Source organism: Phoxinus phoxinus, assembly GCF_949152265.1.
Source record: "Phoxinus phoxinus genome assembly, chromosome: 21".
Classification (NCBI taxonomy): domain Eukaryota; kingdom Metazoa; phylum Chordata; class Actinopteri; order Cypriniformes; family Leuciscidae; genus Phoxinus; species Phoxinus phoxinus.
In genome coordinates this window covers 15,824,520-15,842,358 of record NC_136896.1, presented here as the reverse complement: position 1 = coordinate 15,842,358, position 17,839 = coordinate 15,824,520, and the positions used below count along the sequence as shown (strand labels likewise).

Below are 17,839 nucleotides of genomic sequence, written 5' to 3'. Positions count from 1 at the left end.
AGTGGCCTGGCACGTGTATTGCTCTTAACGAGCGCAGGTTGTGCTGGGCCCACACCAGTATGCGTTCCGCTAACCTGAATAGGTTTCGGGACCTCAGGCCACCCTGGTGGTTTATGTAGGCTACTACCGACACGTTGTCCGAGCGGACCAGGACGTGGTGTCCTTTTATCCGGGGACAGAAGCGCCTCAGCGCAAAGTCCACCGCCATCATTTCCAGGCAGTTCATGTGCGGTAGTTTGGCTCGCTCTGCCCATTGGCCAAAGAGCGGTCTGCCGTCGAGCAGTGCTCCCCAACCTGAGGTGGACGCGTCCGTGGACACCACCTTCAGGCTCGAGGAAGTCCCCAGGCTTACACCTGACCGGTACCAGTCTGACGCTCTCCATGGTGTCAGGGCTGAAATGCATTCCTGAGTGACCTTGAGGCGATAACGACCGTGTAACCATGCTCGGCGCGGTACGCGCGTTCTCAACCAGAACTGTAGTGGGCGCATGCGCAGCAGGCCCAACTGCAGCACTGTAGAGGCTGAGGCCATGAGGCCCAGCATTTTCTGAAATCTCCTGAGCGGCACTATGTGGCCGCTGCGGAAGGATTTCGCCATTTGCAGGGTATTTCGCCTGCGCTGTGATGACAGGCGTGCTGTCATAGACAGTGAGTTCAGATCCAGTCCTAAAAAGGAGATCCTTTGACTGGGAAACAGTGAACTTTTCTCCCAATTGACTCTCAGACCTAAGCACTCGAGGTGATCGAGTATTAGTGTCTTGTGGTGAGCGAGTTCTGACGGCGACTGAGCTAGAATCAGCCAATCGTCCAAATAGTTCAGAATTCGAACGCCTCGTAGTCTCAGGGGTGCCAGCGCCGCGTCCATGCACACTGTAAATGTACGAGGTGCTAGAGACAGGCCGAATGGCAGGACTGTGTACTGATATGCCCGGCCCTCGAAGGCGAATCTCAAAAATCGCCTGTGACGTGACGCAATTTGTATGTGAAAATACGCGTCTTTCAGATCTATCGCCATAAACCAGTCTCCTCGGCGGATTTGCGCGAGGATACTTCTGGTCGTGAGCATTCTGAACTTCCGCTTTGTTAGCGTTTTGTTCAGACGCCTTAGATCTAAAATGGGTCTGAGACCCCCGTCTTTTTTCGGTACCAGGAAATATCTGCTGTACAGACCCCCTTCGCTCTGAGATAAAGGCTCTATGGCCCCTTTGCTCAATAGCTTCGCTATTTCGGCTCGAAGTAGATGTGCTACTTCTGTTTTCACCGTGGTTTCGACTTTCTCCGTGAAACGGGGAGGGCGTCGATGAAACTGTAGCGAATAGCCTCTTTTTATAGTCTCTAGCACCCATTCTGAGACCCCGGGAAGTCTTTCCCATGCATCTGCACGTGTGACTAGGGGTTGAATGTAATCTGGGCCCTGGTCGCGAAATGGCGGCGACACGAGAGCAACCGTGTGCTGTGACATGGACGCCGTGGCGTGTGAGGCGGGGGGCATGTTTAACACAGTATGCATCCCGCGCGCGCTCGGCTCTCTGTGTCGAGAGAGAGCGCGCGGGACGAGTCCCGTAGGGCTCGTTATGCTTGTGAATAAACGTGGGCGCTTGGTGGCGGGCACATTTATAACACCGGGGACACTGAGTTTGTGTACTGACTGACCGTTCGTTAGTTTCGTTTTTACAGAAAACCGCGGAACGTGCAGTGTGTAGTGGTTGTGGGCACTTGGCAGTGGGTCACGCTCACTACATGTAAAACACAATCGGCATGAGCCGATTTTATGTGTGCAGACCCTGTGTAGTTCAGGGCTGTGCTTGCACGGGTTGAAAAACCGGGCTCTGGTCGCGAAATGGCGGCGACACGAGAGCAGTCGTGTGCTGTAACATGGGCGCCATTGCAGCGTGATGCGGGGGCGCGCTTAATCGAGCGGGCAGCCCGCGCGCGCTCTCAGCTCTCTCAGCTGAACGAGAGAGCGTGCGGAGCGAGCCCCGTACGGCTCGGCATGTTTGAGAATAAATGTGGGTGCGTGAACGCGGGTACATTTATAGCACTGGGAAGTACTGTCTATTAGAACTGACTGACCGTGCATTGGTTTCGTTTCATAGAAACCGTGTGACATGTAGCTTGTAGTGATTGTGGGCGCTTGAAAACGGGCACGCTCACTACATATAATGCACAATCGAAATGAGTCGATTTATGTGTGCAAGCCCTGTATTGTGCGGGGCTGTGCTTGTGTGTACAAATGGGCACTGGGTCGTGGGCATATAGTTACACACATTACATCATCGGCCATGGCCGGGACACCGTGTAGCACAGAGAGTACTGTCTATCAGAACCGACTGACCGTACATTCGTTTCGTTTTTACAGAAACACGGGACATGCAGTGTGTAGTGATTGTGGGCACTGAAAAGCGGGCACGTTCACTAACTTACATGTGAAGCACAACCGACAGGAGTCGATTTTATGTGTGCAAGCCCTGTATTGTGCAGGGCTGTGCTTGTGTGTATGAATGGGCACTGAGTCGTGGGCATTACGGATACACACATTACACCATCGGCCGTGGCCGGGACACCAGAAAATACATTTTCAGATTTACCTGGGGCGTCGTGAAAACGGCGTTTGTGTGCAGGCAAACGAGCATTGATGCTGATTTGGTGACTGCAAAATACACTGGCACGGTCGCGTATGTTGGGACTGTGCGAGCGAGACATTTTAGTGAAATCCGGCCGCGGCGGGATTTTAACACTGTAGCTTCCCTCGAAGCAGAAGTGCGCATCCTGGCTAAAGACGGGGCTTTCCGGGACTCCGCGCTTTCTTCGTGAATTCAGGAAGAAAAGGGCGCGGGTCGTGAGGACGGTAACGTACGTTCCTCTGCAGAAAAACAGCCATCCAGCCGGTAAGCGCATCGATGCTGGTCTTTCTCCGTCGACGCTCATGAGCGGCGGGGGAGGGGAGATCCTCGGAGCTCGCCCATCCGAAGCGGGAGAGAAAAGCAGTCTTCCTCCACAGACGCGGCTTCACCTTCCTCGTTCATGACGGACGCGGCGGCACACAGCGGCCCTTGTCCGTCGATCATAGAGTCCAGCGAAGCGGGCGGAGAAGCTGGCGGCAGCAGCGGCGAGCACCTCGTGGTGAAGGGAGGTTCCGGGCTCTGCTAAGCACGGCGCTTTCACGGCGCGGCACTACAGCAGGCGGAAAAGATGCAGCTTCAGTAAATGAACGCCAGGCGAGTCCGCAGAGTCACCGTAGGCATCAAATTACAGCGATGGCAGCCGCCATCGACGAGAGCTGAAGCTGCGTGATACTCACAGGCAGGAAACACAGCACGTGGTCCCCGTCGCTGAGCGGGGCTCTACACGAGCCACAGGAGGTGCGAGGCATCTTGAAAAAGACGCTCGGCTCTTTTAGTGGTGGAAAAACTGTGTGTCGCGACGGCGAACACACACACAAAACACACACACATAATGTAAAGGATATTCCACGCCGGAGAAGCGCAGCAGGGAACGGCGGCTGAAGGCGGCGAAGACCAGCGGCTTCAGGTAAGAGGCGCGTCCTGCTGAGGTGCTTGTTCCAAACGGCTGTGGCGGCTCGAATCCAATCCAGCGATGCGTGCAGCTTCGTTGAATTTTAGAAAATCGGCGTGTTAGACAGCTATGCTCGTATTTATAGGCCTAGGCCACGCCTGTTTGGGCGGGAGGTGACGCAGAAGGGCGCGAAGCGCCCTCATTGGTCAGCGTCCTGGCCTCGCATAGGCTGTGCTTTTCTGGCAGAGCAGCCAATGGGTGAGCTGTATTGCTCCGCCTAGGTTGTATGCTTCAGAAAAGCGTTTTACATTATTACAAAATTAAGGATTAATTTTAGGCTTCAATCTCGACAAAGAAATATCTTTCCCGTAGCGTTCTTCGACGCAGTACGAGAGAACTCTACGTAAGAGAACCCACACTAGCACACCGTGAGCACACTAACTAAACGTTAACGGAATACCGTAACCACAGCAACATTATGGAAACCACAGGACATTAAAAAGTAGGACTTACACACACATAATTAAACAATAAATCACTAATTCATTCTTTCACACTGAACTACATCATGCACACATAACACACTCAAATGTTGCAACTTACCCTTAAAATTGCGGGCAGCAACTTCTGAAATATGTCGGGTTCATCTGGTGGAGCAAAGCAGCCTACTATATAAAGTGGGAGGAGTTGGTGGATCCAACCTCGCCCCCTGGATCCCGTGTTCTGCAGTGACAGTGAGGATCATCTTCAACGACATTAAGAAAAGAAGGAGGAGACGAAATTGCCCACAAACCAAAGATAGCGTCTCTATCGTCTATCTAAAAATGCTAAAATAAATATGTGAGAATAGGCAGTGTTTAAATGGCGCGGCAGCTTAAAACATTTAAATATCAAGCGCGTCCATATTAGAGTTGACAGTTATGCAAATTATGTTCCAAAATTTTTTCTAGGCTGTTCACTCGTCGGTAATCGGCCTATTACAGGTGCGCTTGCAAGCTTTCACTGACGATGTTTCTCCAAAGGATATTCTTTGTCACTTCCCTTATAACTTTAATACTCCTGGTTATTGTTGTAACCTTTTACAATGAAAACACTATAACAGCAAATGTGCGGTAAGAAACGAAAATGTAGGCTACTGAATTCAAATGTGTAATTTTTAAATTCAACATTTTACTTTAGTAGCCTAGGCCTAGCCTACTGACATACTATCATGTAAAGTCACAGGCTATGACTAGAGCTGCAATCTCTTCTCCTCCTTAGACAGTATTACAACTTTTGGGTGGATGAAGACAATGTCACAGATTCTTTGCAGAGAGTTGAGGAGCCCGACCCAACCAACAGTTCTGTTGTGACTGACGCAGGAACAAACAATGTTCCTCTTGAGACTCAATCAAACCTTGTGCCCTTTATGGACAAGCACAACTTTACTGCTCTGCCCCAGTGGAAATTTGAGGATCTGTATCGATTGGATCCACAGTTTAAACCGAGTGTAAGTACAGTGGACAACAACAATAACTTAGAGACAAGTTTGTGAACACCCTGCTAATGGGTGACATGACTGATGCTGAAAAAATAAACCATGCTGAAAAATAAACAGCTCTTAAACCAGCCTAATAATGGTGTGCTGGTCTAGAATGATCTGTTAACTGGCTTTCACAGCTTGGTTTTGGGTACTTTTCACTTTCTCTGCCATTTCTTTGTTGATTCATTTTGAACTAGCACCGACAGTGATGATCACAATAACCGAGGCCTACATATTTTTCGTTCTGTACAGTGTGTGAAACATGTTTAACCCTACAGCCTATCATAATACATTAAATTCTGATAATGTAATTATGATTACAAAACTTACTCACAATCTTCTAAATGCCTTCTGCCCTCTGACTGATAGGTCATAGGCTACTTTTCTTTAAAAAAAATGTTTGCAAATAAAAGTCATTTTAGTGACTTTTTTAAATGTCCACTGTCAGGTTGTGGTATGAGTCTTTTTTTCCTGTGAAATCTTTTTTTTTTTTTTTTTTTTTACAAAGAGGACGTAAGAATGACTATTATTAGTAATATTTTAAGACAAACATTTACTGAACTAAATCAACTTATGGTTTACTTGATTTAATCATACATTTGTTTTAAAAAAAAAATGAAGTATGGATAAATCAAGTAAACCTTTTTATGTGTACCATTTTAGACAATCAGAAATTCATATTTTTGGCCATATAAATCACTGCACCAGATTTCAGACGTTTCCTCAATTTGGGCCTGTGTTTTTCCTCCTTGAGTGTAATCTCTATTCTTGTATATTGATCTATATGAGCCATAAAAGATTGATATATCAAATATGATATAAAACACATACAATACTAGTTGAGATTGGAAACATTCACATTTTAAAACGAGTGTCTTCTGTTCACCAAGGCTGCATTTATTTAATAAAAATAAAATAAATGTAGTACAGTAATATTGCGAAATATTATTTAAAATTAAAATAACTTTTTTTATTTTCATATATTTTAACATGTAATTTATTCCTGTTATGAAATCGGAATTTTTTACATGATCCTCCAGAAATCATTCTAATATGCTGATTTGGTGCTCGGGTAACATTTTTATTATTAAGATTATTATCAATGTTAAAAACAGTTGTGCTGCTTTTGACAGGAATTGTATACAAAACTTGAAAACACATTTTTTGTCAAAGGGTACAATAAACTGTTCCATTTACAGGCTTTACAAGGTTTAAGATGTTTCCAACATGTTTTTCAGGAATGCACGGCATCCTTGCGAAATTCCTCTAATCCAGAGTTTATGGAGAAGTTTATTCCAAACATTCAGCTGTTTTTACAAAGCGATCACCTCAACGTGAGTGAGTGGAACCGGCTTTATCACTTTAACAACCCCTTTGGCTACATGGGACTCAATTACACAGGTTTGTTTAATCATAAAGCATGAACGTGATAATTTAGATGGTTTAATATAGTATTAAGCAAAAATAATGCTGTATTTCCTCCTTTTTATAGCCACAAAAGCAGCTGTTGACACCATCCCTAAGCTTGCATCTACCCAGTTACTTCAAGTACCTGCAAGAGGGAAAGATGGCTGTATTCACTGTGCTGTTGTTGGGAATGGTGGCATTCTCAATGGCTCCAGGCTAGGAACGGAGATTGACTCTAATGATTATGTGTTCAGGTAAAAAAGAACATTGTTTAAATGCACTCTAAAAAATGCTGGGTTGTTTCAATCCAATTTTGGGTAAAATATGGACAAACCCAAACTTTGGGTTAAAAATGTAATGTAAAAATTTAACCCAAAGGCTGGGTTTGTCCATATTTGACCCAAAATTGGGTTGAAACAACCCAACATTTTTTAGAGTGTGCAGATTAAATCAGTCACTTTTAAAAGAGAAAATGTGTAAACCAGGATATCTTGTGAAAGCTTGTATATCAACTGATTTATTATATTGATATTGGCTTTTTTTGGTGATATTCTGATTTAATAAAACCACTTATTCACTTGTTTGTTTCTGATAGAGTGAATGCAGCCATTATAGCAGGACACGAGGAGGATGTTGGGAAAAGGACCTCCGTTTATGTGCACACAGCACATTCCTTAATCCAGTCCCTCATGATACACAAAAACAGAGGTTTCAAACAGATTCCTACTGACAAGGTTGCGTCTTAACTGTCACTTGTTGTTTTGAGCTGCTTTGGATGAACCTCTAATAGTTTTTTTGTTGGCCTTTTTACGGAAGGACATTAAATATGTTCTAATCCCCGAGGGTCCAAGAGATTACAACTTTCTCGAGTCCCTTATGAAGAACAGAAAAATACCATCAGGAGCATATAATGGACGAACGTAAGGCATTCTAACAGAAATGTAATTATCAATCAATATTTGTCATCATAAACCAAAAATAAGAGCGATTAACCTTGTTGATGATTGTCGTCTACACACTAATATTGATTTGTTTATCCCTAACGTTCAATGATTTATTATTTTGAAGGCCAAGGAATTATTACAGTGGGCATTTTAATGAAAGTTCTTACTACATCCTCCATCCAGACTTTCTGAGATATGCGCGAAACAGGTAGGGGCTCAAATGTGAACACATTAGTTATTATGTTAGAATAGTGCATGATGTTACCATTTCATTATTTGTCATTTCATGACTCTCACTTTTTATTTTAGGTTTCTTAGGGCAAAACAATTAAAAACTAAAAGATGGTGGTTGATCAGACCCACTAATGGCGCCTTTACACTTATGCTGGCTATGCACACGTGTGACATTGTAAGTGATCTTTAAAAATACCCACAGTTGTTTACTTTTTGGCATTTATGTTTATTTTATCAGATGACCTTACCTCTGAGTGTATAATTTTATAGTGATGCCTTGTTTTTCTTGCTCTTCACGTAGGTGAGAGTCTATGGTTTTAGCACGGTCGACTATCAGAAATATCCAAACTACTACTATGACACCAAATACACTAAACTAGTGTTTTTTGCTAATCATGATTATAGTTTAGAGATGAAAACCTGGAAGAAATTTCATGACGACAAATTGATCTGGCTGTATTTGAGAACATCTGATATATAAGTGAATCTGTGCTTCTTAAAAGTAATTAATTTTTCTTAATGACCCAAATAATTACTAGAAAAGGAATATAGTTCAGTCAGTGTTATTTCACAATAAGGAAGAGGTGTAACTTGTTGCAAATGTTGAGTGTGTTTTATAACTTTTTGCATGGTTAGTTTCTACTTTGTGTATCTGTATTCGGAAATAAACAATGAATTAACTGTGAAATTCCTAAGTCCATTCTGTTTTCTTACGTGCAACTCCACGAGGAGCATATTAGAGGTCAGACATTAAACTAGTTCAGTAGTCTTTAGCGTTTAGATAAGATGTTAATTATTAAAAGTCATGGATTATATTGCACAGTGATATTATCCGTGCGTCTCCTTTCAAGTCATTTCTGCATATTGTAACATTTAGGGAGTCAGTAAATTACAAATCACATCTAGTTTATAGTTGCAGGTAAACGTTCTCTCAAAAAAAATTAAGCCTTTTTTAAAGATTTACGCAATTTAATTAATGGTAAAATTTCATCAAATTTAAATGAATAATCCTTACGTAATTTAATTGAATAATCCTTAATCAAATAAATTACGTGAATGTAAACAAAGGCTTTTTTTTGTGTAGGAACTTTGGCGTGACATTACATCGTTAAGGCACCAGATGTCGCACTTACTTTAGAAACAACAGTGACTTCACGTTAGGATCACAGATCTCTGCCTTGACTCTATCTCCGAAATTACTATCAAAGCATATGGAGACTTGTGAGAGATAACTGTTTGGTTAGTCTTATTGATTAACACGTGGTGTAAATACAAACTGTATGTAACATGCAAAGATATAGACAGCTTTAGAACATTGCATCCATCGATGTAAACATTTAGATAATGTTATAGAATATATTCGCCATTATCCTTTTATTTTATTTTCTGGAATCGTTGAATTGAATCGAGAGACTTAGCGCACCTTTCAGGAAGAGAGTTACACCAGTGAGGCGCGTGACAGACGCGCGCGCGCTCACGCACCGGTCACTTGTGTTGTGTCAAACGCAGTCAAGTATGGCATTGCGCTTTAGCGATTTCGGAAATCATAAACGGGATTATACTTATTGAACTACTTCGGTTTCGTGGAATAAGTGGCTTTAAGCGTTTAATCGACCTGACTACGAATTGGTGAGTAGCTATGTTATCCTTCAGCTCTAACGTTACATGGCAAGTGTATTCCCTATTTAGCTTTTTATTTAAAAACATTCAGACAAGTAACGTTAACGTGAACTGGCCAGGAAAGTTGACATTATTGTTTAGGGTTATTTCAAACATCTTATTATACGTCCTACGGCACTTTCTCACTTTCCATAACAATTAACCAAAAACGCTCTAAGGTTGTCTTGGTGATTGGTTGCCTGTTTATTTCAAATGAAAGATAAATTAAATACAGTTGTCTATAGACTCAAGATTCCATACTCTGGTTTCTTCAGAAACTGTGTTTTATGCTGAAATATATTAAAGTGTATTCTGATAATAACACTGCATGTGTGTTCTTCCCATAGGTTTCCATGTGATGTTTCTGGCTTTAAGGATGGCTTACATTCAATATATACACGCTGCTCAAGAACAAACATGTAGCATAGGACCTTAAAATAACTTCAATACAAATTAAAAGCTTAGTGTGCTAAATGTTTTGTCCATATTTTTAAAAAATAAGTTGGACCAAAAGCCAAATCCTAGGCTTCGTGAACCGAGAGAACCATGACATTGTGAATCCAGATTGTAACACACTTCTGAGAGCTGGACAAGAGCCATGGGCAAGGAGCAGGACCTTCTTCTGGCTGTGAAGAATGGAGACCTTCCCTTAGCTCATAAACTTCTGGCCAAGATCAAGACCAACCGAAATAGTGAGTTATTTTAAGGCACATGTTTTTCTTTAGACAGTTAGTCATTTGCTAATGATATATTTTGTTTCATAGTTATGTGCAATTTTTTAGACGTTTGAAAATATAGTTAACAAATTCATCATGTACTGAGTCAATATGTCATCAGCCACAGATCATATTATACATCATGCTTTAAGTATTTTTTTTTTTTTTTTTAAGTGTTTCACATTTAAAATATTTTAAAAGCGCTAAGCTGCAACTTGATACCCTGTACAACCGTTCTTGAAAATGCTGTTATTGTGTCCCAGATTAATCTTCAGGCGAAGAATTCATTTTATTTATTTAACATAGTGCTGCATTCACAATAACGCTGGACTAATCACTGAATCAGACACTAAACAACTGCATCCAAACTGAACATGAAAAGACCATAGCATTTCTTGGCCATTCCAGTAATGTGTGCACTATGACTTGATGTAAACACTAGATGTAAACAGGTACCTTTAGACATCAACTCTAGTCGGAATAGTATGCCAAAACCTTTAAAACAAGTAGCCTAGTCTGTTGCTCAGTAGGGTTCAAGTTAGTGCAGTGCACCTGCAGAGGATGTTTTCAGGACAGTCTGTAAGTCTTTCCCAAGCAGACGGAGACCGTATCGACTGGAAGCCAAACAGGGTCAGTTCCTGGCGGGCCAGACGGTCAATGAACTCTCCTGCATATCTGAAGGGTGATATTCAGTCCAATTATGGTCATATTCTGCTACAGGATATTGATCGCTGTGTTATTAATATTGAATATAGTTATTGAATGTGTTCCCTGTCAGTCAAATTCATAGGCTATAAATCTTAATCATGTCAATGCTTTTGAATTAGTGCCTTGGAGATTTTTGGAGCTGGGTTTGTTTTTACGGGTTTACTGGGTTTGTTGTTTAACTTCTCAGTAACTCAAATTAATGTCTTTCTGATTTGATCGGTTTCATTGTGCTTTTGTAAAATTGTCAAAAAATGATTCATTTTGAATTCATTTTTAAAGTCGCAATGAAACTGAAGTAGCGACTGATCTTTCCGTATGTTGTGATGTACATACGACTGAAATGGATTATTGGAAAAGAAAAAAATGTATGGTGGTAACTTGGTTCTATCCATCGAATGTTGATCGGACGGAGGCAGATCTGAATGCGAGCTTGAGGTCGAATTTAAGAAAGTGGCGGGGATTGTGGAAAGTGGACTGAAATGATTGGGGAATTCCATACGCCACCAGAGAGAAGTTATGATATTTTAATTAAAAATTAACAGGGGATAAAAACTACAAATCAAACATATTTCAAGACCAATAACATGCATTTTAAAATATATTCTCATTTCATGCCCACTTTAAGGAAAATGAACGATGGGTCAATCATTCACTCACAGTTTCTGTAGATTGAACGTAACTTGTATTGAACCCGGAAAAACCTTGACATTCCTTCTTCCGTTTAGCTAAAATCTAGTATCTTGTGTTCTTCCCTGCCCCCACCTGTCTTGTTACAAATCAGGGATAACCCATATGGCAAACTGACAGATTAACTTTATAGAGAGCTGGATTTCGGCACAGCATTCACTGTTCTTTAACAATGCCACGGGCTGCTTTGCTTTCAGTCGCTTTTGTTCTCCAAAAATGTAGTAGCCATGTTGTAAATGACTGGGGTAAATACCAGCAAGACACATAAGTTGACTCCAAGCCAGTGATTTTTTTTTTCTTTACACAAAGCATGTTAAATGCAAGCATATACATGTTTTAATACTCTCTCCTCTTGCTCATGACAGATGGGTCAGGCTACTCGGGACTGTTTTGGAATCTGCTCAATGAGTTAATCCATGAGCGATGTTGTCAGTCATCACTAGATCTAGTATAAACTGCGTAAGCCGGCCGTTCCTTCAACTGAGCAGACCTGCATCTTACAGTCAGCTTTTAAATATTCATCGAAACTAGAGGTAATTAAAGGATGGACAGTATTATTAGCATTATCTGAGAGCTTGCATACATTTTCTATTTTTAGCTTAATTAGCCTACAGAACGCAAGGCTACTGTAGAAAACACAAACAGCGCAGATCAGAAGACACATGCATCTTAAATCTACTCACATTTATTTGCTTCCTGAATGTGACTGCATGTGAATCCGCTCCTCTGAATTTGTTTTAAAGTGATCTTAAAGGGGTGGTTGATTTATTTCACTTTTCTAACTTTAGTTAGTGTGTAATGTTGCTGTTTGAGCATAAGCAAACTCTGCAAAGTTATGACGCTCAAAGTTTAAAGCAAAGGGAGATATTTGCTTTTAAAGAAATCATTTTTTAAGGACTACAACAAACGGCTGGTAGGGACTACACGACATTCCTCCCGGGTTAGTGACATCACCAACCCTAAAATTTACATAAACCCCGCCCCCGGGAACTTGATTTATTGATTGTCAAGACAGAATATGCTAATCAATGACTAGAAGATAACTACACATACGCTACATAAATTCGTCAACTAACCATTCAGAAATGTCCTGTTGCTTCTACATGTTGTCACTTCTTCTTGAGTCTGTGTGAGGTAAAAGGACACAAGCTCTTGAAGCTCCGCCCGCTGTACCGGGAGCAGCAGGCCATTTGCATTTAAAGGGACAGACACAAAAATTTTGCATTTTTGCTCACCCTCAAACAGTGACAATTTTAACATGCTATATAAAAATATATGTGGTGTATTTTGAGCTAAGACTTCACAAACACACTCTGAGGACATCAGAGACGTATTTTACATATTGTGAAAAGGGCATTATACCACCCCTTTAAGTTTTGTATAATTCCTGTTTTGCATCTTTTCCGTGCTTCACGCTGTGTCCAAACAGTGAAACAGTAGCATGACACAAAGAGATAACCGATAACGGATATATCTCATGTAAATCTGTATTTTTGTCCTAACCGGAGGGTGATGGCAATTTGACGATCATCTGGTTTCTGTTTTTGCTTCATAGCACTGTGTAGCCCCCCGCTTACTGTGAAATCTAATTCGTTCAAAATCCCACTCCAAATAGTTTTCTTTTTCTGCCATACAGAGGTTTGAATTTTAGCATGGAGAGACAATCTACACTTTTGGTATCAAAATAACCATCACATATATGTCAGTGAGAAAAGCAATTGTTTGTAGCTGCAATACATATATGGATTTAGTTGCGTAGTTAGTCCACTTTTCAGCTTTTAGAATCTCTACGGGCTTCAAAAATCACAACACATTCACATCGTCATTGGCTTATGTAATAGGTAAAACAACGCAAGTGTAATTTCCTACTAATGTGGAAGCAAACATAATCTTTGGTATCACTATAGCCACTGGTCATATGGCTTCAGCTCAGAACAGATTTCTTTGACAAAACGGTACTGGCCTGGTTATTTCCAATAGCATTAATTTCACACAAATTGGTGATTAAATAGAAGGATGCTTTCATAATAAAAATGCCAATGCGCAGACTAGCAAGGTGAATTTGATCTGACTGGTTCTCTGCAGGTTTGTTTACAGTTTTCAGCAACAAATCAACCTTACAAAGGCAGTGACAAAACCAGACTATGCAGGAGATAAAATCAGAACACTGTCTGCTTTCGTTGTAATGATTTTATCGTCATCCAAGTGATTGACTAGGAGGAGGAAGTAAACAAGATGGTATTTAAGATAAACTTCACAGATTGATCCATGTTTGGGTAAATATTTTAATTTTGAGACGAAATAGACAGATAATCATGTATATTCATTAGAGGTGGGACTCTTTTGGTACCTCACGATTAGATTCAAATCGATTCTTGTGGTCACGATTCGATATATGCATAGAGTTGATTCAAGTTCACTGTTTTGTGTTACTTTTTCTATTTGACTGCGGTAGACAGTTTAATAGGTCTAGAAGAAAACAAAATCCCACTGAATTAAATGTTTTTTTTTAGTTTTTAGTCAATTTTTGTCAACCCAATATTATAAAACAATATTGACTTTAAGCTGACTGCAATCGTCATCCTTCTGTAATAAAGCAAGGCAGGTAATTTTATTATATTTTTTATATAAAAAAATAGGAACAAGGCATCAAATTACAAACAATAGGACATATACAATAGGATTTTTTTTTTAAAATTTACAACGTACACATAAAAAAAGTACAGTATAGTAGCATAGGTTTATTTAACATGTAAATACTACTGAAATTGAATCATCAAATGTAAACATAAAATGCTTTATAAGCTTCACTGTATGAAGTAAATATAAATTGATTAATATTAAAGATAAAAAAGTCAAAAGTGAGTGATTTGTTTTTATTTTAAATTACCGTAACTTTAATGAAACGGATGTTTTTTGAGGCTTCTGTCCCTTTAACAATGAATGCACGGATCTTATACTGTTGCGATTTTCTCCTAATTGTTTTCGTTCACGTAGGACATAACAGACTGTTTACACTGAATACTCCACACGATGACACGATGACTTTCTCACAATTTATATAAAAAAATGTTTTCTTTATCGCAATTGCAAGTATATATTTCAAAATTCTGAGAAAAGTCTGAATAGCGAGATTAAAACCCATTTGTGAGAATAATTGTGCAATTCTGAAGTAAAAAAAGCCGGAATTGTGAGAAACAAATGCAAGGAAAAAAGGTTTTAGAAAATTTACAATTACCTTTTTTTGTTGCGAGTTCTGTGAAAAAGTCAATATTGTGATTTTGTTATTACAATACAGTACAGTTTTTAGTGCTTCATGCCATTAAATGTGGCAGAAGAAAGAATAATGAAGGAACATGTTTATGTAACAATTATTATTCATTGATTGTTTTTAATATGGACATATTCATATAACCCAGTGTGCGTAAAATAAATGGATAGTAGTCTAAGTAGTTTGCAGAATTAGAATTTTTTTTTGTGAAACTTTGCATTTACGATGTAGGTTTGTGTGAGTCTTGCAAGATAATTTACATTATTTTAAAAGTACATCCTGCCTAGTATGTCACCCTTGTGCACAGTCACGTGTGTTACATAACCGGGTCCTTTCGTTTATCTCCGCTCATCCACTGACAGTGAGCTCAGACAATTTTCCACTTGTTTTGTTCAGGGAGGCTTTCATCGTGTGGCGGAGTGTTGTTTAAGAAATGATCCGAGATCCAGTGTTTTGGAAAGGTATTACAGTAAAACCTTTTCCCTATTTTATAGTGGTAATTCCCTTTGAACACACTGTCACAAAGGCTCATGGGATAACAGTAATGTGACTGCTGGGTCCGGATGCTGAAATCCACGTGGGTGAACCTTATGCAAAGATGAGAAGTTTGTCTTTTGTCAGTCCAAGTTCTTGTCTTACAGTCTTCATTTCTAATGCCACCTTGTTCCAATAAAATGGCTTTTAGTTTTTACACCCCGTTGTAGAGTTGAGAGGTTGTTTGCTTGTATTTCACACTGTACTGTTTACTGGAACAAATGATAGGTAGGTCATTCAACTCTATACCCCAAATTGATTCTGGCAAGCCAAACCCAATCGGAAGTGATCCATCTAATTAAAGTCAGTATCTAATCTTTTGAGAGCTTTACCTCCAACACCTGCTTGTGTTCCTTTAAATTTCAAAAAAAGAAAAAAAAAGAAAAAAAGGATCCTATGACCGACATATTCAGTTTCAGATTCCATTGTGAATTAAGTCATAAAATAGTCCTTAAGTCATGACTTTTTATTTATTCCATTTTACTCGAATAACACGTCTTTTTATGAAAAGGTCAACAATTTGATATTTTTAAAATATTAATGACCTTGTCACAGTAATGGGCAGGGGGTCTTTAGGGATCTTTTTTTTTTTGTTAGTTGCACCGCACTTTTCAAATGTAGACTTTTAATTTCTTTATACAATACAGTAATATTGTGAAATTATTATAAAATAGTCTTTCAGTCACATGATCCTTCCGAAATCATTATAATGTGCGATTTGGTGCTCAAGAAATATTTCTTACTCTTATCGATTGTTGAAAGCGGTTGTGCTGATAATGTTTTTTTTTTCAGGATTTTTTGATGAATAGATCCCAAACCTTTCAACGGTGCTGTATGCCGTCTTCTTTATTTCTATGGAAAATATATACTTTTGTGCATTGGTATGTTTGAAACATTGCAAGGTTGTCAGAATAACGTACTGTAGCTTAACTGTAATACAGCGCTGCAAAATCTGACCTTTATTCATAGTTTTTGCAACAAGCTGTTTGTCTTTTAAGTTTTATCATCTCTGAAAGTTGCGTTTCAAAATGGCTTGGCATTAAAGACAATCTAAGAGCTTAGTTTGATATTTCTACAAATGTAGTTTCAGTGACTTTATTATTGTTGGCTTAAATGTGTCAACTTCCTAAAACTTGTGTATACTGTATATATGGCTATTGTTGATTTATGCCTTAGACACTCTCTCCTCTCACATGGTCACGTCCGTTCTTCCGATTCACTCAGTGCTTGGTTGTTGTGATTTTAACAGTTTTTTTTTTAGGGGCGATATATTCATAAGTAAAGGTGGAAAGACCCAGATCAACAGACCCAGTGACAAAGAATGACTTGATATAAGGTGTCCTTTAAATTTGCTCATTATGTTTATTGTGTGGGTTTAGGGAGTGGTTGAGCCCTGTGCGGTTACTGTGGCTCATTTCATTTGAAGGATGCCCACATTAGAAGCAGCTCTTCCATTCAACGAGAAAAGACCACTGTTGACAGACACAAAGGGTGTTTGTGTTTCCACGCACGCTTTTGTGTGGATACTGTGAGTGAGGGAGGCAGAGAGGGACATAGATGGAAATTGAGAGACTGGGTGGGTTAGCCATGTCTGGAATGTTGTCATGTTGAAACTTGAACTCCTCTTGAAAGACCCACATCAACTTTTTTCTTCCCCTACAGTCATATGTAAAGTTCATAGCTCTGTTGGCAATGTGCCCTCTGCCCGCTGGCCGTGGGGTGGTCTGTTGGAGTACAACAAGGCCTGTGATTAGCCCAACATGAGCCAAAGGCATGGCTCACAGACCCCTCAGATCCATAGGAAATAATAGTTGACGGCAATTTGATACAATGTCCGAATATACTTGTTGGATTGGCTAAAATAGATGTAGGGATCTGCATTGCTCTGTCTGTACTCCACATGTATGTTTTGTGTTTTTGCTACTTTTTCAGTTTAGTTAATGAGAATGAACTAATTCAACAGTTCTTGAACATTGTCATAACATGGTGTGCATACTTGACAGGTTTAATTTGATTAAAACAAACCCTGCGATTTCTGTGTTAGTGCAGTTCATTTGAAAAAGTGTGAACGCTGCCATCCGAACCCTTTCCCAAGTGGAAAGTTTGATTAAAAGAAAGTTTATTGTTGGCAGTAACCATATACATGGAAAACCAAAATTCAGACAGACAAACAAGTTGGGAAGGGATTTGAGCATTGTTTTTAAAATTTAACATAATCCATCTTTGTAGTTTAACTTTGTACTCTACTATATTAAAATGCTATTTTCTTATGTTTAAAAAAAATATAAATGTGTAATATTGTGGCCATGTTCTAAATGAAATTTTAGCTTACTACTTACCATTGTGCAATGTATATAGTGTATATACTGGCTACGATTTGTGAAAAATAGAATGATACGGTAAGCATTATTCCATGATAAACTGTTTACACAGCACTACATTCCATTTTAAATTGGCATCCAGTTATCATCTTAGAAATGAAAATAGTTATTTTGGATTTTTTTCAGTTTTGTGCAAAAAGTCTGATCATGAAAAGTAATGACTCTGAGTCAGAAGAACCAGGTGTTTAAAATCATTGCTGATATTACTTCATTTTTCATCACTGAAAATGGAGGGTAAAGTTGAGTGTATTGTATTGTGG

General features: G+C 39.7%; 2 protein-coding genes across 3 annotated transcripts in view; both read left to right on the top strand.

Annotated features, from left to right (window-relative positions):
• The first annotated feature begins 4,265 nt into the window (after positions 1–4,265).
• Positions 4,266–8,329, top strand: st6galnac1.2 (ST6 (alpha-N-acetyl-neuraminyl-2,3-beta-galactosyl-1,3)-N-acetylgalactosaminide alpha-2,6-sialyltransferase 1, tandem duplicate 2). Its single transcript, XM_079596351.1, has 9 exons — positions 4,266–4,628; positions 4,777–5,005; positions 6,277–6,439; positions 6,531–6,699; positions 7,041–7,179; positions 7,262–7,365; positions 7,514–7,597; positions 7,699–7,798; positions 7,925–8,329. Exons 1-9 carry the CDS (start codon positions 4,525–4,527, stop codon positions 8,102–8,104), a joined length of 1,272 nt encoding a protein of 423 aa, XP_079452477.1. The 5' UTR covers positions 4,266–4,524; the 3' UTR covers positions 8,105–8,329.
• A 492-nt stretch (positions 8,330–8,821) lies between these two features.
• caskin2 (CASK interacting protein 2) overlaps positions 8,822–17,839 on the top strand; it is a 49,727-nt gene continuing 40,709 nt past the window's right edge. Inside the window, exons 1-2 of one of the 2 annotated variants that reach the window (XM_079594837.1) lie at positions 8,822–9,252; positions 9,630–9,974. In XM_079594837.1, coding sequence (XP_079450963.1) covers positions 9,881–9,974 — 94 coding nt within the window. In that variant the 5' untranslated portion in view covers positions 8,822–9,252; positions 9,630–9,880. The remainder of the gene's footprint in view (positions 9,253–9,629; positions 9,975–17,839) is intronic. The other variant, XM_079594838.1, reaches the window with a different exon arrangement.

Coding starts and splice junctions, on each gene's coding strand:
- st6galnac1.2 (XM_079596351.1), top strand. CDS start 4,525: ATGTTTCTCCAAAGGATATTCTTTGTCACTTCCCTTATAACTTTAATA. Junction 5,006..6,276: donor ATCCACAGTTTAAACCGAGT/GTAAGTACAGTG, acceptor CATGTTTTTCAG/GAATGCACGGCATCCTTGCG. Junction 7,366..7,513: donor GGAGCATATAATGGACGAAC/GTAAGGCATTCT, acceptor ATTATTTTGAAG/GCCAAGGAATTATTACAGTG.